We start from the raw sequence: 23,613 nt of genomic DNA on the forward strand, positions 1-23,613 counted from the left end.
TTTCTTTCCTTCTCCACTCCTCCTTTACTCCAGTCAATCTAACTAACAAACTCTCATATCCACGGCTCAAATTAACTCATAATATTACTAAAACTGTACTCATTATTTAACGATTCTAATCCATCACTAATTCTTGTTGGGTTCCAGAGTAGCGTGCTACTCATCAAAAAGCGCTTCGACGCCTCGTCAGGGGTAGTAAGCGCTATATAAATACGATTACAATACAATACAATACAATATCTAGCCATGGTGCCACGTCACCAGAGGTGCTATTTGATCAGACTCAGACTAGGTATGGCCCACTATCTGGTATCTTATCCTGCAGACATCTACACCAATGGAGAACTGATATCTTGCCCATGCGACTCAATAACTTCCCAGTCCCAGCTGTAGCTGTTCTTCATCTGTACACTATATAAGGACTCCGGAGCACTCATTTTAAGACCTTTGCTGGGGAATCTCAACATAAGAAAGTGAAAGGTGGCATTGTAATACCTCCGTTTGATCCAACGAGATGTGGTCTGCTATACAATATACAGATGTATTCTTTCTGCAGTCAAACAGCCAAGACTAGTTGAGAAATAGGGGGATATGGCCCTATTATATTACTATTTGTTAGTCCGTTAGTATTTTATGCACCTAGCCACTTAAGGAAATATACTACAAGCCAAAGTCCTAGCACAAGTTAATACCCCAAAATGTTTTGATTGATTTCAATGTTTGGTCTTTTTTTAAGTAAAGTGTGGGATCCTGTATGAGTAAAGTTGGAACATGCTGATTTTAATGTGCATATTGGCTTTTAAGTAAAATATGTCATATATGTGCTTTTATATTTTTTTTTTAATCGAATAAAGTATTAAAATTGCACATGACATTCTGGTTGGTACAGTTTGAGTGTTGCAATGATTCACTGAAGGGACAGTAACTGCTAAGTATGGAGTACTTTAATTAGGGGAGCGATCACACAAAAATCTGCTTCATCAAAAGAACAGGGCTGCCAGCAGGGTTCAATGAAAACTGGGCAAAGGAGATAGGCTGCCTGAGAAAAACTGAATGAAAGGGCTTCTTTAAGTTCCTTTGTCACTCACCTCATTTTCAAGAATAGTTACATTTGTCCTGTTCCGAAATATGAGCTTTTTAGAAGATACACAGATTTACAGTATGCGCCAGATGGATCATTAAATTATGAGCTCCCCTCCTAATAGTCCATTTTCAAACACCAAATGTGATTTACATTCAGAGTCTTTGAGGTTTTTGTTGGAGGGTCGGCTTTCTTTTGAAATGCCTATTCCTCACTTCTGCCCTTCCTGCAGAAAGCAGTCTGTCACAGCAGGAACAACCCCAAATCTGATTTAAGCACACAGTAGCAAAACTTTACCCGAGTGGGATTGTAGGCCTCAAACCAGAGGCACAAGAAAAACGTCTGTTCACTCCTACTGACCACCACGCAGTATACTGACATCAGCGCACTAATGCTACTTAACTCCTGGTTAAGACAGGAGCCTTCAGCACTATGAGGACAACATATTGGGTGCCCCTACCCGTCCAACAAGACCACAATCCATGAAACAGTCCTATGTCATGGTGTAAATGCATGATCCATGTTCACTTGTGACTTCAAAAATCAGCAGCAGGGATCCACATATCGTTGCAGCTGGGGCAATCATGGCAGGAGTTCACGCATCTCACTATGCAAAGGAATTTCAAGTCTCAGCAGAGGGCACTAAAGAGCAAACTTTTAGATGCATCAAAAACTGTTGGGACCGTTAACTAGGCTGATAAGAAGATATAAAATTGACAAGTTTTTGGCCTCGAGATATGCGGGCAGAAACAAGTAAGGGTATTTGCAATAAAATCAGTTTGAAATGGTAATGTATTAGGAGGTTATGACAGAGTGTTTCTAGTGGGATTAAAGGACTGTGGAATTCATGTCTGCACAAGTATTGGCGATGCATTTAGTCTGGTGAGTTCAAGAGTACATCGGAAGCAAATACTCAAAGTTCAATTCAGCCACCTTTCCTAAAATGATCTAACTTGGATGTCACCGAAAGGTACGTAATCTGACAGAGTAGCAGGAGAGAATGGAGCACCCTTAATGTGATTCCATCCCAAGCACAAAATATTTCATTTATAATTCTATTTATAAGTACAGTGGAAGTTGGAACTGAAAACATTGCTCCAAACCACTTCACACTGTTTTCCTCAGTTTCAAATTCTCTCCGCACTAAACTTAAAGCAAGGAAACACAATGAAAAAATGAAACCTTGAGATTTCCTTCTTGGATACATAATTACACCCAGTGAATGACAATCTGCAGACACATTTATGTAAGTAGAAATATTGTTTGTAACGCTAACAGTTTCCATCCTTAATCACTTAAAGAAAACCGTCCTTCCACCCTACTGCTGAGAATGAGCTAGATACAATCCGTGGGTACAAATAATAATAATCCAAAGGATATCACCGATTCATTTATTGATACACCATATTAATGCGCCTCTACTGAATTATTGAAAATTGATCTCTCACAGCCTCAATGAAATCATTACTTTTCGTGCTTACAAATTACACTAACACTGATTAGTTGTTTACATAAACATGAAGACGGCCCCCATGGAATGACATCAGTTGCGCATTAAAGAGGAAAAGGGACACTTCTGGGTTGCAGACAGTTGTTTTCTGGCGCATAGGACATGGCGTCTAAACGTTCAGCCGATGCACTCTTAGCAACCTTTTCTTAAAGGAATAAAGAATACACTGGAGACTAATTTAACGGTGCCTGGTTATTTGTTCATTCCCTACAACGGCCTATACATTTCAATGTACTGGTTGTTATATTTACGTTTACTGGATTTTCAAGAGCCCATTTGCCTGAAGAAGGGGCACATCAACAGTCCGGAAAAGCTTAAAATTATATTACATCTACGTAAAGAACACAACTTATATCAACACTGATTTCAAAGATCTATTTATTAAATCGTTGAATTAAAGTCATGTTTATTCCTTTGAATGTGTGCTCCTAGGACAAGGGGAAAACTATCCAGATCCAGATTCAGGTTCACACAGTCAATGTTCCATGGTGGCTTGGAAACAGAGGTGCACCATAACAGCAAGCTTGGGAAAAAGACAAGCCACGAATTAAAGTAATGTTTATTCCTTCGAATGTGTGCTCCTAGGACAAGGGGAGAACTATCCAGATTCAGGTTCACACAGTCAATGTACCATGGTGGCTTGGAAACAGAGGTGCACCATAACACTAAGCTTGGGAAAAAGACAAGCCACGATTTTTGTTCAAGGGTGGTCACTCACGTTTCAACAGTTGTGATGGTCACCCCATCAGCCATACAGGTAAGTACAGATATCTCAGACTAGGTTGAAACCACTTAATTTCCGATACATAAAAAACACATTCGTTTCTTTGGCTTAAGGGCTTCGGCTGGAAACAAAAGTGTTACACCTACAATAACAGTACCTCCAATTTGTAGATGCTCCTACTATAGCCCTCAATCTACTGCGCACTGAAACAAAAAAAAGAAATAAGTTAATACAATCTCTGAAGGAAATGAGCACGAAACAGAACGATGGATAAAGAACAGACCCATTCAGTCGTATGCTGAATGGATGCACTATATCAACGATCCCAAGTTGTCTCAGGTCAGGGCTAAGTACCTTAAGTCATTTACTCCTATTTTGTTTTAGTTGTGTTTTTCGTTTGCAATTTGGAACGTGCAGTTTTGGCACTTCCCATTATAAATGCAGGATTATAAGTATCAGAAGGACCTGATAATAAACGCTACTTCAAGAGTTATTCACGACTGACATAATCAACTTGAGATCTATGTTACCAGCCTAAACAAACCCGTTACACAAGGTGCGTGCAAGTTAAGGTTGTGAAAAATAGCATGCACATGCATAAGTAAAGAAGAAATAAGAAAAGGCGTAGGCATATTAGGAAAAATATAATGTACATGCATGTAAGAAAAGCTTTTAAATGTTTCGGACTCCCACACTAAAACATTGTTTAACACAATAAAATATTTTATAGAACATTTGCATGGGCAATAACATTTGAGCTATTAATGCTATCTCGACAGCAACCCCTGGAAGAAATAATCTCCACAGGTGTTTTTCTGTGGCTGACATGTATAATAGCCCAACCAAGAGACCAAGGAAGAATGTATTTAGTCTTCCTTGGTACATAACAAGTAATTAAAATAAATAATATAAAATAATGCCAGTGGCTCCACAAATAAGATAATTTTCTGGCCTGTCACCAGAAAGGGTTTTTCACAGCAGAAAACCTCGAACCTGTAGGCTGATTTTTAATGCAGAAAAAAAAGCTGGGCGGATTTTGCCGCCGCTAACTATATTTTATTCTGAAAGGAGTTAAAAAACAGCAAACGGCTTTCAACATAAAGGTCAAAATTGGATTAGACTCAGTTAACGTGGTCAGCTCTCTTACAGGCACGTAAATACTGTGTAGTACTTAACTATCTTGCATATTTGATTATATGAAAAGGCACCACTGTACTAGATACTCTTTCAAATCTGCCTTATGCCTGCAAATGCGTCTGTTAGAAATGGGGTCTTTAGTTGGCAGAGGTATAAACCCGTGTCCAAATAGGGACCACAATCCTAGTTAGGGAAAGTCACACGCAATCTAAATGATCCTGTGCCCACCCTCCGGTAGCTTGGCACCGAGGAGTCAGGATTAACTTAGAAGGCATTGTGTAAAGTATTTGTGCAATAAATCAGACAGTAACACAGTGAAAACACCAAAAGAATACACCACACAGGTTTAGAAAATATATGATATTTATCTGAATAAAATAAGGTCAAAATGATAAAGATTCAAACAGCACAAATTGAGATATCACTTTTGCAAGATTAAAAACTGTCTTAAATCTTAGAAATCAACAGTTGTCTCTTGTTTCCACAAAGTACCTGGTTTGCGTCAAAAATAACACGCACGGAGATCGCAGAGGAGGAGATGCGTGGAAAAATAGGGCGTGCGCCGGATTTTCCAACACGACATAGGCGATGAGTCATTTCTTTCCACTCTGCAAGGGGCTTTGAGTCGATTTCCATTGAGCAGCCTTGGTTCCTCACTGCGATACTGAGATCTTTTTGACGCCCAGTGACAATGCGGGACAATCCTAAAACATGAAGAGGTGCCAGGCGCTGCACTGATCCAGTAGGTGATGTGTCAAATTTTCTGTTGCATGGCAGGCGCTGCATTTATTCTTCGCTCGGGAAGTCAAGCTGTGTCGTTCAGGATCGGCTATGCGTCAAGTTTCCGGCCACCAGGCAGACGCTGAGTCGATTCTTCGCTCAGCAAGTCGGGCTACGTTGTTCTGGCTCGGCTATGCAGCGATATCTCAGTCGCAAAATGGCTGCGTGTCATTTCCAGCAGGCTGTGCATCGATTTTTGGCACACAAGGAGTTTCCTGGAGAGATTAAGTCTTTTTGACCCTGAGTCTTCAGAAAACAGGAGGCAAGCTCAATCCAAGCCCTTGGAGAGCACTTCTTAGCACGTCAGAGGGCAGCAAGGCAGCAGTCCTTCTCAGCAAAGCAGTCCAGATGAGTCCTTTGGGCAGCCAGGCAGTTCCTCTCGACATGTTGCAGGTTCAGGTACAGAAGTGTGATTTGGTGGGGTCAGGGACCCAGTTCATATACCCAAAAATGCCTTTGAAGTGGGGCTGACTTCAAAGAGTGGTTTTTGAAGTGCACAAGGTCCCCTTTCAGTACAGATATGTATGCCAGGGTCCCAGTAGGGGGTTTGGCAGTCCATTGTGTGACGGCAGGCCATTAGCCTTTGAAGTGTAAGTGTCAGGCCACCTAGAACATCCCATTAACCCTTTCCCACCATTTACAAAAGACTAGGCACCATTGAGACACGTGTAACAAAGATCTATTGACTAAGGAGTAACTCAAATAGGGAACACGCTGTCTTGAGCACCTTCTATGAGGTAGGAAGACACAGAACCATGGTATTAAAAAAACAGGTGAATGAGAAAGGAGCAGGAGGGTGGGGGTAGGAGGGAGTAAGGGATAATATAATGATCAAAACATCCAATTCCAAACCAGCATAAGTATGAGTAGACCAATTCAACAATTATGAATCTGGGAAGTAACCTTGGGGCTTCTGCTGGCTCCAAAGCCAAAACAATACCTCAAGAATCAATATAATTCTCTAGACAATCTAACTATTCTCAGCAAGGTTGACAGTCTGAAAAGAACATGAAATGAAAACAGTAATGTCCCAAGTCCATAGCCACCTCAGCTCATCCTCTAGAAGAGACCATCAAAGTCTCATATTCACCAGGTCAACTTTCTTCCCCTACTGCAAGACTTATTTTAATTTCAGTAGTGCAAGACAACAGCATAGACACTTATGTCCATGAAGGAAGTACATGTAGTTGTTTTAGGCAGCATCTTTAATAATCTAATTGGGCTATAGTTTCTCACAACAAATGCAGTTCCTCATGAGGCAAGACATGTACATGCAAGCCTGCCTCTCAATGGAGGCAAGAAAAATACTCCAGGACAAAAATCATAAACTCCTTCTGCTCATGTAATCCACTAGGCTCTGTTTCAATGGAACTTGAATTGCATAACATTCAGGCTAGTTCTCTGAGGAGTCAGGTTTTAAAACACTTCTAAATGATGTTTCCGTATGCAAAAACTACATCCAATTATACCAGGAGCTGCTTCACAGAACTGTGTGTGTGCATTTGGGAGGCACAAATGGAATCTTTATGTACTGTGGAACATCTATTGCATAGCTACCTTTTCCACAGTCAAAAGAGTGTGTGTGGGAGGGAATAGGTGTTTGCATGAGTACCCATTCAAGTTGATGGAAAAACAAGGAAATGTTTTCCCCAACACTGGTCATGCTCTTTCCCACACATGTAAACATTTCCCTACTGTACATAGGTCTAAGGAATGGAAGAAGCCTAGGAAAGTGCACCAAAGATCCTGATTTCTCAGGAATACAGTTTTAGGGTTTTTCTAATAATAGAAAATGTTTTCAACATGACAAAAAAGGGGTGAAGGAGGGAGAATACACATTTCTCCTATCCTGATACCTGTGTGTAACTACATATCTTCTCTAACCTCTTCCCTCTCCGAGTGGACTTTCAGATAGGATACTGTTGGTGTTATAGCTGCAGCAAGCTAGGAATTTGGTCAGATAGTTGGGCATATAGCTATTTTACTCAGGTGGGAAAGTACTGGATCACTGATGGTTCTGAAAAATTTGGGAGTTATGGATTAAGCTACCACTACTGATTATGGAAACAGTGGCTTTGAGGAAAATGGTGGTTCTTCCAAGATTCTTATATGTCTTCCATAACATCCATGTTTATCTGACAGCTCTAATTTTTTAGGGACCTATGCATTGTCCTCAGAAGGTTGGTCTGTAGTAATGGAAGAAATAGTGAAGCATTGGCAAAACTGAAACAACCATACATGAACATAGGCCTCGATCTTGCTGTTGCGAGACAAGAAACTATGTAACACAGTTAGAAATGGATAAAGTTGCTCCCAATGGAATGAGGTTAACCTAAGTATTGTCAGTATTTAAACTGGTATAGATTCAGACAAACGACAAGCCAGGTGCAGGGTGCCCATACACAGATATTCTATTTTAGGGACACGGTCAATTTACAACAGCAGGAAAGGGATTATTACTACACTGTAAAAATACAGGTACGTGACAAACATCAAGAACTCTGAGATTATTAAATAATATGATGTACACAAAGGAGGTATCCAGGAAGCCATTGTTTAGAGTCTTCAACTCACCTGTTTATATATGATGTTTCAAATGTAGGTAAGGTTGCACAAAGAACTCTGAAATAACAGAGGCAGCCACCTGTGACAAAGTGGACTACACACATATAGTGTGGGAATGTGAATGTGAATTAATGTGGAGTTACTGGAAACAAATGTTGGGAGAAGGCCCTAGGAAAAGAATTTGAAAAAAATATGAAGGTCACAGTCCTAGCATTTGTTTCAGCCTAGAATAACAGATGGCCTTGGAGTCCCTACTGAGCCCACAATTTGTCACTGTAGCGGTATGATTTGGAGAAATGGGATGCCAAAGAATTAACACGTTTCAATAAAATGAGGAACACAAGCACCTCTGCAATGAAGGTGAGAAAATGTCAGAGGAGTTTTGATGCTTACACCCTAACAAAATGCATTTTATGCTGTACAAAGTCAAGCTGTATTCTTGCTCAGAGGAATGTCAATTAATAAAAAACAAACAGTATTGATTTAAGGGATGGAGTCCTATGAGTTGATCTTTGACTGAGTGAGATAGGTGCAATTATCGCTAGTTCACCTATGAAGTGTCTCTGTAAGGAAGGATACTGTGCCATGCCGTCTTTGCAATTCTGTCTTGACACTTAATTTAAAAAAAGTGAAGAAATAAATATAATTCAGTGTATTTTCCTATACTTTATTAAAATCCATCTGGAGAAACATACAAAAATATGAATGAAGTTTAGAGAACTCTGGCCTTCCATGAATTTGGCAAAGAATGATAGTAGTGATGGCCTTGTTCTAAGCCAGCTTCTACACTCCTGCACGTCACTTTGCTTCCGCATGTCAAGTCTTCTCTTTCTTGAATTGACCAAGACCCAACTTGGAAACAGATATGAGATCTCAAAGATAAAATCTGTTGAGAACTACATGACATTTTGCCCGTACGTTCTTCAAACACTCCACAATGGATGCCTGTTTGACCCAACAAAACATATGGCCATGCCTTTCCTTTCACCACCTCCCAAATGTTTGTATGCTTGGTTATGTGCTTGCAATAACTGGGAACATGAACAAATCCAACTTAAGAATAAGGAAATTAAATGCTTCCTTTACTTGAATGCTCCTTCAAGAGCCTCGTTTTAAATCTAGCTAGAGTAACCCCATGTAGAAATAGGGGAGGTGCATGTGGAGGGGAGGGCATGTTGGGGCAGAGAAATGGAAGGAGACTACCTGATATACAAACACATCTCCTCTAAATTTTTATTAAGCTTCACAGGCAGAAGTCAGGTCAGGTTCCCAGGCAAAACATATTTCAGTAGGCACATCTAAGCCTGTGCACTACAGGTCCATTATAAGTGCCCTTGTTAACTTCCTGGCAGCCCCACCCCCCTTCCCCTTGCCAGAGTTATAGATTGTGGTAGTATCTAACGACTGGGGGGGAGGAACACTTACTAGGATAGTTCAAGTGAGGTTTTGGAGACTCCTCACCCTTAGAAATATGAAATTACAGGAAGAATCTGTCATTTTTGGTTGTATTTTCCTAGTAATTCCTTATTTTGTCCCAGACTTTTTCCGAAATATTTTGGCTATTTTAACTGCTGAAATCTATTGGTAAAAAAATATAAATCGTTATTTTCCCAACAGATCTAATATTTCCTACAGGGCTGATAACTGCTGTTCCTGGGCCCATGGGATTTAAAAGAGACCTCCTACTGATGTCCTAAGAGTAGTGATGGTAATTTTTCCTGCCATACGAACCTTCATGGTCACTGGAAAAGACTTGGTTTCAACACCTTCTAACTGGAATGAAAACTGGTAACTCACATTACCAACGTCAAGGTTAACCGAAAGGTGTTGAATAGAAATACAAGATAATAAAATAAATCAAGCCACAGAGCTCAAGACAATCGTGACAACACGTTTTTGATAATTATTTGTGCCCCCTACCTAGAAAAACAAAACGTGTTTATGTTTGCTGACTGCAGTTAAAATCCATCATCTGCACCGATTAGCAAAAAAGCCCTGTGCCGTGTTACACTTTATTTTACAACAAAGCCTGGTAAAAATAAATCTGTAACAATTTCATAGATCTCAAAACTGTTTTTCCTGGCTGCACACTCTGGATGGAATTTGTTTTCTTATGTGAAATTATGAAAACTGCATCTCCAGTTGCAAATAGATCGTTGTTGCAGCAAAAGCAATGAAGATAGTCTTTTTAGACCCTCTACACCACAAAGCACAGAAGCGTAAGAGAAGTGTAACATATATAGTTAATAGTTAAAAAAAAACATGCATATTACTACCACACACCATCGTTTACATGAATAGGAACATGACCTGTGGAGAGAAGGAAGGGAATGCGGTGAGAGATAAAAGAAAAACAAATTTTTCCTAAACAGAAAGTAAAAAACGCAGATTAAAAGTACCTTATTTGTGCGTTATGCAAAACCTAAATTTGAAGCAGCAATGGAGTATCAATCTTCCGAGGAAGCATAATGAGAAAACACAGTACTCGATGCGTGTGGCAACATTGTTCATGGTAATGTACCTCAGCAGTCTGGGAGACCCCAGGTCATGAATACTTTAAAAGTACAGAAAGTGTGAAGAGGCGGCTTTGGGTCAGTTCCTTTCAGTCTCTGGGGTTCGTGTTTTTCAAGGATTGCCATTGTTTGGATGCACTTTTAATTAAACACACATCATTCTGTGTAAGGTTACAATGTCCCACTAGGCTTTAGTGATGGGCTTCAAGTAGTCCAACACATCTTATTGCCCTCTCTCAGTCTTTGCTCCTCCTCAACCTCCCACCTCCCTTACTCTTCTGCCTTGCCATTTGTGTCCCCTTCTTTATTTCTGGTCATCCCCACCTCCCTTCCTATAGTGCCCTACTTCAGACACCACTCCCAGACACTGATCTCACTCAACCTTATCCCTTGCTCCCTCACTCCTCACCTTTGCTTACATCGGTCCTCTGTGTGTCATTAATTGCTTTCTACGATTTTTCTTGGTGATGCTGCTATCTTATCAGATAATCAGAATAAATCAAGATCCGGTATGGTGGTGAACCTAAAAAATGTGTGAGGAAATGTGTCCCTAAATGAACGCCAGTAAATAGCTACTATAAATGCAGAATAGAGGTAATTACCTAAAAGTGACTGGTAATACCTACCACTGGTAGGGTGACTTTTTCCTAAACATACACAAAGATTTAATAAGAACCGTCACTACCATAACCCAGCTCCAGCACATTTATTTAGGACACAGAAAACAATCACAAATAATTAGACGTGCGAACGTGAACTTGCAATTGTATATGTTGAAGCCGTGTATTCTCTTTCCTTAAAACATGTTTATTTTGATATTGTTCCTTTCCATTTCCAATAAAAGAAGACATTTAAGGGCCTCTTCTCTAGGTATAATGCCAAACCTGATAGGTTTGGCATGCATCTTCATTCAGAAGTAAAGCCTATAGGGCTTGCATTTTCAGTTTCAAGCTTCAACAATGCTTGTTGAAAAAATAAAACAATACCCACTTGTTTTGCCAATGTTTATTACAGAAAGCTAATGTGTAAATTTAAATCCAAATGCAAGTATGTATTAAAAGTCTTGCTTCCTCACCACTTCTGCTTTGTATTGCCAACCGAAAACTGAGCACCATACTCTCAGGACCTCATCATAAGCGGTATCTATCATTACGCACAAGTAACTCGGATTTCTCTGATTCCACGGGTGTTACTTTTCTTGGGGTCTTTGCACCAAAGTTGTAAAGCTTGATTGAAAAATTAACAGCAGTCTTGTTGTGCCAACGCATTGGCTTAAAATACTAACGACAGCCAAAGTAATGTTCAATTATAAACAAGTATATGGGTGTTTCATTTTACCCTCCACTCTCTTCCTTAAATTTTGTTGCAGCCAAACAAGACTTTGGTCACCTAACTGATAAATGAGTACTGGCACTGTAGCCGTTCCATAATCAAGCCACCACCAATTTGAACACTGGAATGTTAAGAGCTCCGCTGAAGACAATGGAGTAGCTCCAAGGTTATAACGACTGGAATAAGCCTGGAGCTCCAACATTCCAATGTTTGTCTTCATATTTCTTTCTTTTTTGGTTGAGCATAGCAGCGTTCAAGCGCTGCTTTTCCGAAGTGTTGGGATGTATCTGGGCTTTTAACTATGCCCACCGCACGCCCATCACTACCACTCGTTCGAGGGCTTGCCCTTCAAAAATCCTTTGATGACATTGGTAAATGATTTCGGTTTGTCCCTTCTTGGAGAGGTTTTGTTCCGGCTTTGGCCATCGCGCCCATATTACATGGCTAATGGCAAATTTGCCGATAAGTTTGGCTGCAAGTAAACTTCTTTTTCCTTTTGTGTGTCTCTTCAGGCTGATGCTCATGGCGGCCGTGGCACCTCGAATCGCTTATGTGAAACTGTTTTACTTTTCATTCTCAATTTATGTGGCAAGAAAAGTCAGTTTAGGAGTTTACACCGCTAATAGCCCTAACTCGAGCAAATGCGAGACCCGTTGCATTGCAAATACTTGTAAACTTAGCACATTCTATCCTTAGTGGGTGAAATGTTCAACTAGCCTTGTAGCCCTTCTGCCTGGGGCTATACCGGTTGGTAAAGACCCTCGGCAGCGGGCTGTAAGGCAATAGTATTTGCTTCAAGAAGCAAGAAAGATTCGATTTTTAAAGGTACATGTATGCTTCATTACACTGAATATTTTTGTTAACATTTTACTAGTAGTTAAGAGTTTCACCACCTCTTTCTACCAGCAGTAATATTTCATTGTTACAATAAAATAATCATACATTAATTTGGTGCCTAATGCAAAACCAGTGGTAATTAAGAAATTAAACCAACTTACATAGTGAAATAATACAAATTGTGTTTGACCCTTGGTTCAAGTTATTTAACACATTTGACAACCACAAGGGTCTAATTATTAATGTTATGTAAAAATGAGTTTATTGAGTAACCCATGGTGGGAAATGGTCGCTTCCGCATGGAGAGCAGCTCGCTTTTTTCTGTTTTTGAGAAGGGAAACAGCTGCGCAGAGTGACTGAACAGGTGTCAGCAAAGGCTACAAATAGAGGATTGTACAAAAAGTGGTTTTCTGACACGCAAAAAAGAAGACGCAAATCTGATAGACGGACGCATCTGTGCTGCTGATAAGTGGCCCCAGCTTCCAGAGAGAATGTTGATGTTTCGATGACCTACCAAATATTACAACTTCAGTTTTCGTAGCATTTGCCTTCATTTTGTTTGCCATATTGTATCTGTGCAAAGCTGTAATGCTTTTTGTAAGCCAATTGTGGAGTGGTCCAGCAGAGCGATATCATCTGCAGTACGGTATGTCTATAGTGTAAGTGCACCAATGCAAATGTCATGTGTATTTTCTATTTGTGGACAGTCCAGGTAATGGGGAGGCGAAAGACTGTATGATTTATGTCTCATTTACAGGTGATGCACATTGTACTGCTTGAAAAGGAATAAAAAAAAATAATGTCCTCCAGGGGGTAAAAACCCACCTCAGAGTGGCACATAAAAGAGGGAGTGGCTTGTGGAAAAGCGAGAAGTCTTCTTAGAAAATTGTTTTCGACCCTGTCTAGAAGGAAAGCACGTTTGTACCCCTACACCACCTCTCCATACAAAGCTGCCGAAGTGCACTTACTTTTGTAAAAGTTAATCACCTCGCACACTGGTTTTTGCCCTAGCCGGCGTGCCAAGTTGAAAATTGCTTCAGCGGTTCTTTTGGACTGATTGACCCTATTGGAAAATAGTCTGCGCCAATTCAAAATTTGGTCAAGCGGGATACGTAAGTAATTAAAAGTCTTGACCTTTTCGATTTCTTTACCATCCAGAAGGAACGTTTGAGTTTTAACTTTTCTTGGACCAATACTCATAGCGAAGGTTTTACAGAGATTTGGTTGGTAAGACGAGCCCCTCATAAAACTATAAAAGGACTTTAAAAGACACTGTAAACTGTTTGTGGTTCTTGAAATAGGTACCGCATCATTGGCGTACACTAAAACCTGCAAGGTCCTTGACTTCACTTTGGGGAGCTCTTTCCCTGCTTTGCACAGGTTCAGTTCAAGGTCGCTGATGTAAATGAGAAACAACAAGTGGGCCATGACGCACCCCTGTCTGACTCCCATACAGGATTTAAGTTCAGGAGAGAGTTCGTACTTCATACCAAACCTGACCCATAAAGCAATTCCAGTCCATTCTTTGCAACAAGTCAACTATAGAAGGGTCAGTTCTCATCCTTGCCATTACTCCCCAGAGCTTAAATCTATTAACTGAGTCAAAGGCTGAGGAGAGTCCATAAATGCTAGGTGAATGGAACCTCTCCTAGTCTTGACATTCTTGCCAAAGATTAACTGGAGATTCAAGCATTACTCGACTGTCCCCAGTCTGGGCCGAAACCCGTATCGAACTCTGGATGAGGATGCCATTAACTCCAGCCAATCCTCCAGTTTCCTTGCTAAAATTCTGCCAAGGGTCTTGAGGGAGCGTCTAAGAGGGAAATAGGTCAGTAGCAGCGGGGATCATGGTAGTCTCCTTTCTTAAAGATGGGGACCACTACCTCTCCTTTCCACGTGTGTAAAAGATCCCCCCTAATGGAAGCTTTGAAACATTTGCCAGAATTGTGACCCACAATGCAATGCTGTCTTGGAAGAAATCTAGGGGAACACCATCAGGTCTGAGCCTTTTCCCCGCCTCACTTTGCACAAGGGCGATAATTAAGTCCTTGGCTTCAACAGAGTCGGCAAGATTGAAATACAGCTCTGGGTTCCCATAATATATTTCTTTACCCTCTTGAGTAGGGGCTCTAAAGTCAAGATTAAATATACTATTGTAGTGGGCAACCCATGCCACCACTGGAATAACAGTGTCTCGGTTGAGGGAAATCAAAAGCCTAAGTAAATAACGGGAATGCCAGAAGTGTGGGAACCTGTATCCTTATTAAACTGAAACAAGCGTATCAGGATTATATGATGCAACAAACATGGAATCAGCAAAAAAGGGGGCAGTCTTATTGAAATAATTTTACGATACAAATGTGTTTTTTGGCATTGAATAGTTTTTGGATAGGATTAGCCCCCAAAAGCGAAAACGTATATGAAGTTCAAATTTGGTATGTTGCCTCTGGATTCCCTTACAATTAAATGGGGTAAGAAAGGTTCTGCATCCACACACTGCCCATTCTGCGTGACCACTGAAGACCATCTTTTGTTCTTCTGCCCAACCTATATTATACCTCGAAGGAGGTGGAGGTGTCTGCAAGCTATTAGGCATATCACAATTGGGGGTATTGAGCATAATTTTTTAGAAATGACACTACAGAACACATCGTTTTTGCCGTTTCTAAGTTTTTATCATGTGCATGGAGAATCCGTACAAAAAGTTGACAGGGAGAGCTGCATTGTCTCAGTTTTATGGCAAATGTTCTTATGGGAATGTCATTCTTAGATAATCAGTATTCTTGTTTTTATACTATGTGCACTGTATTTTATTGATTGAAATTATTTTATTAATTATGTATGTATTGCTTTTATGGTTTTTGGAAAACCGAAATGAAGTACTATTAACAGTGTCTAAGGAAGGCTTCTTATACCCTGAAAAGAACAGTCAATTGACAACCCTCCAGAATAGTGCAGTCTCCTTTATAACAGGGGCTTTTGACAGCTCCTCCAAAGTTTCTTCTCTCAAGACAGACTTCACGGCCTCTAAGGTAGATGTGAAGCTTCTTCTGGCATTCACTATATCACTTTTTGAGCAGCGCGGTCTAGTAGAAAGAGCCAGTTTAATTTTTTCGTGAGCCACTGTACAGACATGATCGAACCAGCATATAGGTGGGGGATTCTTTGAAACTTGGGACTGCCTCAATACCTGCTCCACCGTAGAAGATACAGTTCTGAAAGCATTATAGAGCTCTTCTGGTGCCCCCTCCTCCCGGTTAAGTACTGAGAATGGACCACTGTTCCAACACATGTTTATCCAGAAAGGTGTCCCTATCTACCCTCTCCTATTGTAGCCAGACACCCTTGTTTCATGAGCAGGAGGTGACCAGGTTCCCTTATCCACCAGCCAGTGTAAGGTCCAACACTAAAGTAAGTGATTTGTGGTCGCTAACACATGAAATTGAAACAAAAGGATCAAATATTAGCTCAACTAAATCCTGTAACATTAAAAAGCAGTAAATCTCACTACTCCTTAGGGGACAGTTAAAAGTAGGGAGGGGAGAGGCCCACAGGGCATTATAATCTTTGGCAAAAAACACAAGAGTCTAGAGGTCAGCAATCTATTCAAGGCCTTCCCCAAAGGTGTATGCTGGAAATGTATATGCTCCTCCCCCTTTGATGCATCCAGGCAGCATGAGGAGGGATCTGCATTTCCACAAAGCTTTGTGTTAAAATCCCTTCCCACCGACAACTAGTACCTCCCTGTTATAACTATCCAGGAAAGACACAAGGTCGCTCTGCAGATTTTCGACAATGGAAGTTATACGAGAATCAAAGACATTGTTATATAGGTTGATCAAAACCACATCAAAACAGTATGAGGTCTGCAATACAGCCAGCTGATAGTTGGCCCTAGAAGGGATTGTTCTTTACGAGGTACCTGTTAATTTTACAGACCATAGAACTGCTAAGCCCCAACTGAGCTCTGCCCGCCTGAGATGGAGCAGCAGAGCTAATTACTGTGTGAAAAACATTTATACCAAAATCCTCAATTGCACTTATCTCCTGCAATAGGACAATATCTGCTTTTTTTTTTTTAAAGTTCAGAGCTAGTCTGTGCTCCTAAGTTTAGAATGGACACCAGCGATGTTCCACGACATAACTCTCAGACCCTTCCAAAACTGCCTCCCTCCCACCATACAGGGACCTGAGTCTAGACTCATCCTGCTCCCCTTGACCCAAAGGGTCATTAGATTCACACCAATCCTTAAGAATATATTCATGGAACCGAGCCTCCAAACACTCGGCGGTAGAGAGTCAAATCATCTCTTCCAGAGACGTGAGTGCTTCAAATGAGTTCCTTGCCTCCATAATGTGGATTGAGCTCACAGCCTTCTAGTGATGTTCAATTACTTTCTCATGTCTTGCACAGAGAACAACCGTTCTGTAAAAGTAACCTAAAGGTAATACCTGGATGGAGTTTGGGGACGGAGACGGCTTGCGTAAAAAAAAAAAAAAAATGAATCTCTAAATAGATCTGGCAGTGGGAGGTCACTTTAAATTACCCAATTCACAGTCCCCTGCCACATCCTAAGCACCCGAAACCACCCAGGGGGACCCTCTGACCATTATAACCTCCCTTGAAAGATCAGACAACCAACCCATACCTGACCCAAGCCAGTGGGTTACCTTATTTTTCAGCGACAAATTATCTTCTCTTTGGTGGGATTGTAGGGTCGATACATTCTTCAGATCCATCCCATAAGCTGTAGAAGCTGGGGAAAGGGGTAGCCTGTGTGGGTGGAGGTTCAGGCTGGGGGGTTACTCACTCTGCCTATAACCCTCTCAGGACCTCTACCCCCTGTATTTTCTTGAGCCCTCACTTCCTGGGCAGTATGGTACCTGTTCCTAGTTGGAATTAGTGATCTCAGAGGGAGCGGGGGCTTTGGGGATGGCTAACGGCTCAGACTGATGGGGGAAGGAGCTGCTCAGTGCAGACCCTACAGAAGAAGCCTCTCCTCGCCCAGCCTCTGATAGGAGGGCAGACAAATCCGACCCCAACATGGTTAATTCACTCTCAATCCTCCCCAAACAAGTGACAATGGAATCATGGTTATTATTCAGGAGCTCCAGTACCTTGTTACAGATGACATCCAATATACCCTTAATCTTTGTGCAAGAGATGAGCAAAGATGAACCTGGCCTGTTGGGAATGGCCATGCCATCAGTTCTCTTTCTTGCACCTGCTTTGCCTCTAGATTTGGCTTTGTGGCAAAGATCATATGATGGTCCCTCCAGTATTACATTCGATGAGGCTTGCGCCGAGGCGCTAGATGAGCAAGCCATTAGTCCTACCTCTCCAAATTGTGTGCTCATTTGTTAAACTAGATTGGTAGCTAAGCCCATGTTGGGGTCCCTCAATCGTCTGGTAAACGAGAACAGGGAAAAGAGTGATAATCGCCACCCTGCCAGCTCGATTTCCATGTTAACAACATTCACTGCTCCATGCAAGAACGGTCTAATCCTCTCAATAAGCCAGTATTAAATAAAGGTGCCTGTACTCATGGTTTATTTGTTATTGTGGGTATGAAGTGGGTTGCAGACAAACTCCCCCCCTTCTCTTCCCTCATTTCTGTACCCACATGTTGATCAATTGGTGCCCTGTTCTTGCAGGTCTTGCTTGGTAATTGTGGCCCCTAGTATCTCCCTGTCTTCTTGGGCCAGTTTTGGCAGAGAGAGTTGATTTAAATAGTCCACTAGGTCTTCTTCACGACCCAGGAGCGTACAATGTCTATAAGTCAGCGGTAAAGACAGCATTAATTGTGTGTTGTGTGCAGTATATCTTATCAGCATTATCTCATATTGAAAGTATTGAAGAGGGAATTGTTTCCAATCTGATCACTCAAGCTAATAATCTACATGACGTATCCCCTTCACAATACCAAGGGAGTCTTGCTTTCTTTTTACTATATTTATCTAGTTGATTCCATTATTCCATTAGCTTATGTTTTTGCTGTCCCAGGAGGGGGCTAGGGTGGCACCCAAGGTGAGCTGCTGTTCCATCCATTTCAGTTTCCTGTTTAGATAGGTCCCTTTCTAAAGTGCACTGCATCCCCACTGAGGTGGGACTATGTTGCCCTCTGATGACCACCTTCATGGTGTCCCATTCATTAGACCTGTTCTATGTTGTATTCCAGTTAGTCTCAAAATACTCAGTCAACAACTCTTCGGTCATGGTTCGGAAAAGGGAGTCTGTTAAGGGCTCTGTTTAAGCACCACAGTGGAATTTTGGGTGGTCGCCTACAGAGGGATAATACGAGAGGTGAGTGGTCAGATATGTAACTCGCCAGATATTGGACCATCGGGACATGGTGGGCAGTGGAGGCCTAAGGGAAAAAAATAGTCCAGGCCGCTATGGGTGTTAGCTGCCAGGGTATGGCACGAGTACGTGCGTAATAGGGAGTGACGGTTACATCATATATCTATTAAGATTAGGCTCCGAAAAGTCTGTCGAAGCACTGTCGTGGCATGGGGTTTAGTTCGCTCCTGGGCGGAGGAGGTGGGAGGGGGCGGAGATGCCTATCAAGGGTCTCATCTAGCACACAGTTAAAATCCCTGGCGAGGAGAATCTCTGATTCGGGTGAAATATGGGCCCTGCGTATGACCAATCCCAGGAAATATGGTGTCTGTATTGGGTGCGTATATATTAATTCTCACATAACGAATAAACATCTAAGGTACCTTCAATGACTGTATAACGGCCATCCGGATCTATAACTTGCCTGGTGGTTTTGAATGGAGTCCCCGGGGCTATCCTCATCAAAGTGCCTCTACTGCAGACCAAATCGAAGGTAGACACTAGTGTCCCTTTCCATCTCTTCTGTAAGGCCCTAATACAGTCTCCCCATTGGTGTTTCTTGCAAACCAGCTATTGTTACTCCGTACCTTTTTTAGACCGCTTATTATTCTGTGACGTTTCACCGGCTTCCCGAACCCTCTTACATTCCTCGACATAAATGTAGAGTGTGCGGTCGATATGTTGTCACCCATGATAAAGTGCGTGGTTGGTCGAGCTGGCTTAAACGCTGGTGCCAGGTTTATTGTTCCTTAGTGACCCAAAATACGGAAGTCCTCATTTCAAACAAGCACAATGATTACAATACTAACAACAAAGTTTGAGTAAACAGCAGGAGAGTGGTACTAAATTCTTGTAGTACAAACGGTCTCAATAGTAAATCACAATATCCATTGGGGTCAACCTAACCCCTTCCATCCCACGGGCAGTGGCCCCTACTCCCCATGGATATAACTACGTATCCATGGGGCCGGTGAACGCTGCCCCAATTCCCCATCCCCACGGCTAATAAGTCACAGTAGGGATAATCATTGTTCAGTTGGAAACTTATCCGGTGCCCGCAGTCCCTGTTCGCTGAGCGCCCACTGATGGGCTAAGCAGGTCTCAGCGGTTGGGACTCTCATTTGACCTCGCCCCAACTCTCTTTATCACACATTAAAACAATGTCTATTGTGAGGAATATGTGCCACAATGGTCGTGCAGCGATAATGCAAAGCGCACACAGGTTTTTGTTTTGTTTCCAATTACCTCTCCCCTTTTTCTGTCTAAAGTTCATACCATGCCTTCCCTCAGGCTACATCGTGCCTGTGCCTCCCACACTCTGGGTCTGCCTCGAAGTGTTCATGGGATTTCATCCCATTAATGTGTTCTCTTCCAAGGATTCGGGGAGGTGGCTCAATGAGATAAAAGGGTTCTGTGTTTGAATTGGAGCCCCCTCAGAATGTACTGTGCCATAATCGGCCACCACTATGCACCCTGTCAGTTGTGTTTGGGAGAAATCCTGTTGTGGAAGTGATGCCTTCCTTTAATTGCTGGGTTTTTAGTGCGCCTGCCCCGGGGATCTTGCCACTCACTGAATTCTACCCACCCCCCAGGCCACCGCCGATAGAGCGAGGCGTCCTGCACACATCAAAGTGTCACCAGTGGACCGGCACTAGATTTGGGGCTGCAGGGGTGGGGGCGCGGTGACCTTCTCGGGGGTTTGGAGGCACCCCCACAGCCAAGCCACTAAGTTTCAGCAGGGGGACCTCAAAATGTCCGCATGCCCAGTGCGTGGTATTACCTTAGGCGGCTGGGGGGTAGGGGCAAGGTATGTCCACAGGCCCCCGCGGAGTCCATAGATATATAGATCACCAAGGGAATGTCCGCTCTGGTGATTTTCCCCCAGCCTCCGAGACTCTGTATCAGTGCGTATGGGCAACCTCCACTCCGCGGAGCCACTGCGCACCGGTGCAGGATGGGGCCCCAGTGTTTTCTCCAGCAGGCAGCCCTATCAGGCCTCTAACAGCCACACCAAGTACCCCCCAGGTACCCTACCCGTGTCATCCGGTCGCTGTGTTGCAAATAATCTTGTGACTGTGGCGTACCACTGGTGGAAGGCCATGTCCACCCAGGCCGCCTCAGTTCGCCTGATCCTCGAGTGTCACCGCTCCCCCTCCTGACAAGAGCGGCCCCTCCAACAGTCACAGGGCCCTTCGCAGCAGCAAACTCTGTCTCCCAAAGGGTCCCTTTGTTGGCACCTCCGTCTTCTGGCCCCTGGCACGCGGGAGCATGGCAGCCCTGTTGTGTGCTCCCTGTCTGCGATGTGTCGCTGTCTGCCGAAGCACCTCAAACTCGTCTGGCAGGATCCGGGCAGCTTCTCTTATCGCCTCCGTGCCGGTTGTGAACTGACCTTCGTTAGGGTGTACAGGATTATTGAAGAAATATTGCATTGGGGCCTGAAGCACCGGCAAGACGTGTCTACTTGGCCATTTTGCCTGGCCACGTCCCCCTACAGTGTGGCAAAGTTGCCAATTAATTAATCTCCAAGTCTAGGCCAGGGGCAGCCCCGTATTCATTTTGTATTTGTTCTAACACCACCGGTAGAACCACAAGAGATGGAATACCATGAGTTATGTAATATATTGTAGCAAAAATGGTACCCCAGGTAGTTCAATTATCAATCATTAGAGGGTATCATCCCAAGTGGCAGGCACACTGTGATAATTCTATGTTTATCTTGGGGACCCAAATGGAGAAACAATGTTTCCAGCTGATGTTTTTTGAGCAATCCATTACGGAATTTCCCCCTAGCACTAATAGTCATTGGGTTAATCCCAGGTTTAGCAAATTGTTATTGTACAGCTGGAGCAGCCCTTGTTGGGGCAGTGTTCAGTGTTTGCATTACAAATTGTGTTAAATGTCTATATAATGGATCTTGATTATTGTATAATAGACGTAGGTGTACTGCTGCTAAATCTTGAATATGGATATGGTGTGTTGGCAGCTAGAACTAGCCATGCTGCCCTGTTATTATTGTGGTGACCCAATCTAACATGTTCAACATGTGGTAGGGTGCTTTGGAACTAATTTTGATGTTCCTGATATGTCAGCTGTATTTTTAAATAGTTCTTTGCTCTATTGTGTTCTGGAATGTTGGCTGCTGTGTATATATGAAACTTATTCTCAACTGCATGAGTAAAATATTTCAGGGATGTACACATTTTATGCCTCTTCCACAAACTTTACATCCTGTTCCCCATTAGGTAGCCCATTTAGAAGTAAATGCTGTCAGAAAGCATGTCTACAATTTATTGGAATAATGACTGGATTAGCCATTTTAAACTAAATTCAGAGAAGGAAAACACTAAGTGGCGTATCCTTGTAAATGTTCAAGCTTAAACAACCTGCAACAAATGTCGGTGCTCCCTACGCTGCTGAGGAGGATATTTCCCTAACACCACAGACATCTCTGTATAAAGGTGAATAGGGCATCTTGGGTATACAAGAGAAAACTACTCAGGATATCCATTAAATAAGTACCTGACCATGATAAGTTGGTGGCGCCATGTTATGCGGTTCCTACTATAGTAATAGGACTGTGTGTTTAGGATATTAGAAAGACTGAATCCACCCACATCATTAATACCTGTCGGCCTAACTCCTGGCTCACTAGAACCCCAAACCAACTGGGGTGGAAGGTGATTAAGGCAACCTGAACATGACACTTCGACTTCCCAGGGAAGCCATAGAAACAGATTTTACCCCTTTTGTATTATTACTCATACATGCCAAGGCAGACACAAAAAATGTGAGTTAAGTTTTCAGTACGTTTATTGAAACAATGGCAATTTACCATTGAAAGAGTGAGCTGTGATAATTATGCAGATGAAACAAAGCAAGGTAATCAGCATTACAAAAAGCTAAAACAATCCAACCATGTTGTGTGTAGTTCTAAATGCTCTAGAGATTCCTACCTATATTTCTGGCCCCTTAATATACAGCTGTAAAAATAACTGTTGTCCAGAGATTTTCATTTTTAATTGGTGTTTTTGGATCATTAGAGCAGTCATTTAGCTTGGGTAGACATTGCTAATCCGGGCCGATTTATTTATTTATTCTTTTTTTTTTTTTCCTTCTTGACAACACTTTTCAAAATGGTAGATGTGTTGCAGTGATCATGTAATATTTCAGGAACCACCATGAGACCTATATACTTCATGTTGGTGTCAACACGTAGGTTTTGGGGGTCAAGTAGTCTGACAGAGAGAAAATAACACCTCAGGGCAATCCTTCCACCATTTTCAAAAATAGCGGCTCTTTAATGATGTGTTTCAGCCATAATATTGGTAATTCATTTTAATATTGTTTTTGTTTCAGGTTTTCTGTTCATTCAAATTTGTAAACATGAGCAAAGCAAGTGGTAACAGAGGATCTTTACTTCCTGACAGAGTGTTGCTAACTACAAAATCTTGGGACTCCAACAGCGAAAAATGTGCCATATGTCAAACTAATCGGAAAGAAAAGCTAACATCAACTGCGGCTGGACAGTGAGTTTGAGATGCTGCAGAAATATGGCAAGACGAAGTTCATAAAAGATTGAAACTGATGGGTGAAAAGGATCAAATATTTCATCATTGCAACAAAAGTACTACAAGTCGTATACAATGGGGAAAAAACCTGGAAAAAAGTGTGTCAAAAAATGGCAGAAACCAGAAACCAGTGAATCACAACAAGAATCCAAGTCTTCTGAGAAAGCAACAACAACCAAACCAAAAACCTGTCCACTTATCGGATCAATGGCTACCCCTCGTCCAC

The 23,613-nt window shown here is 42.1% G+C and overlaps 1 protein-coding gene across 3 annotated transcripts in view; it reads right to left on the minus strand.

The window, feature by feature from the left end:
• The window catches only part of ACOT9 (acyl-CoA thioesterase 9), a 550,522-nt gene that overhangs the window by 437,170 nt on the left and 89,739 nt on the right, over positions 1 to 23,613 (minus strand). Inside the window, exons 3-4 of one of the 3 annotated variants that reach the window (XM_069204744.1) lie at positions 10,081 to 10,107; positions 3,473 to 3,518 (exon numbers count right to left, since the gene is read on the minus strand). The exons of 1 other annotated variant lie outside the window; for it this stretch is intronic. In XM_069204744.1, coding sequence (XP_069060845.1) covers positions 3,473 to 3,518; positions 10,081 to 10,107 — 73 coding nt within the window. The remainder of the gene's footprint in view (positions 1 to 3,472; positions 3,519 to 10,080; positions 10,108 to 23,613) is intronic. One more of the 3 variants, XM_069204745.1, reaches the window with a different exon arrangement.

The sequence above is a fragment of the Pleurodeles waltl genome, chromosome 8 (assembly GCF_031143425.1).
Source record: "Pleurodeles waltl isolate 20211129_DDA chromosome 8, aPleWal1.hap1.20221129, whole genome shotgun sequence".
Taxonomy (NCBI): domain Eukaryota; kingdom Metazoa; phylum Chordata; class Amphibia; order Caudata; family Salamandridae; genus Pleurodeles; species Pleurodeles waltl.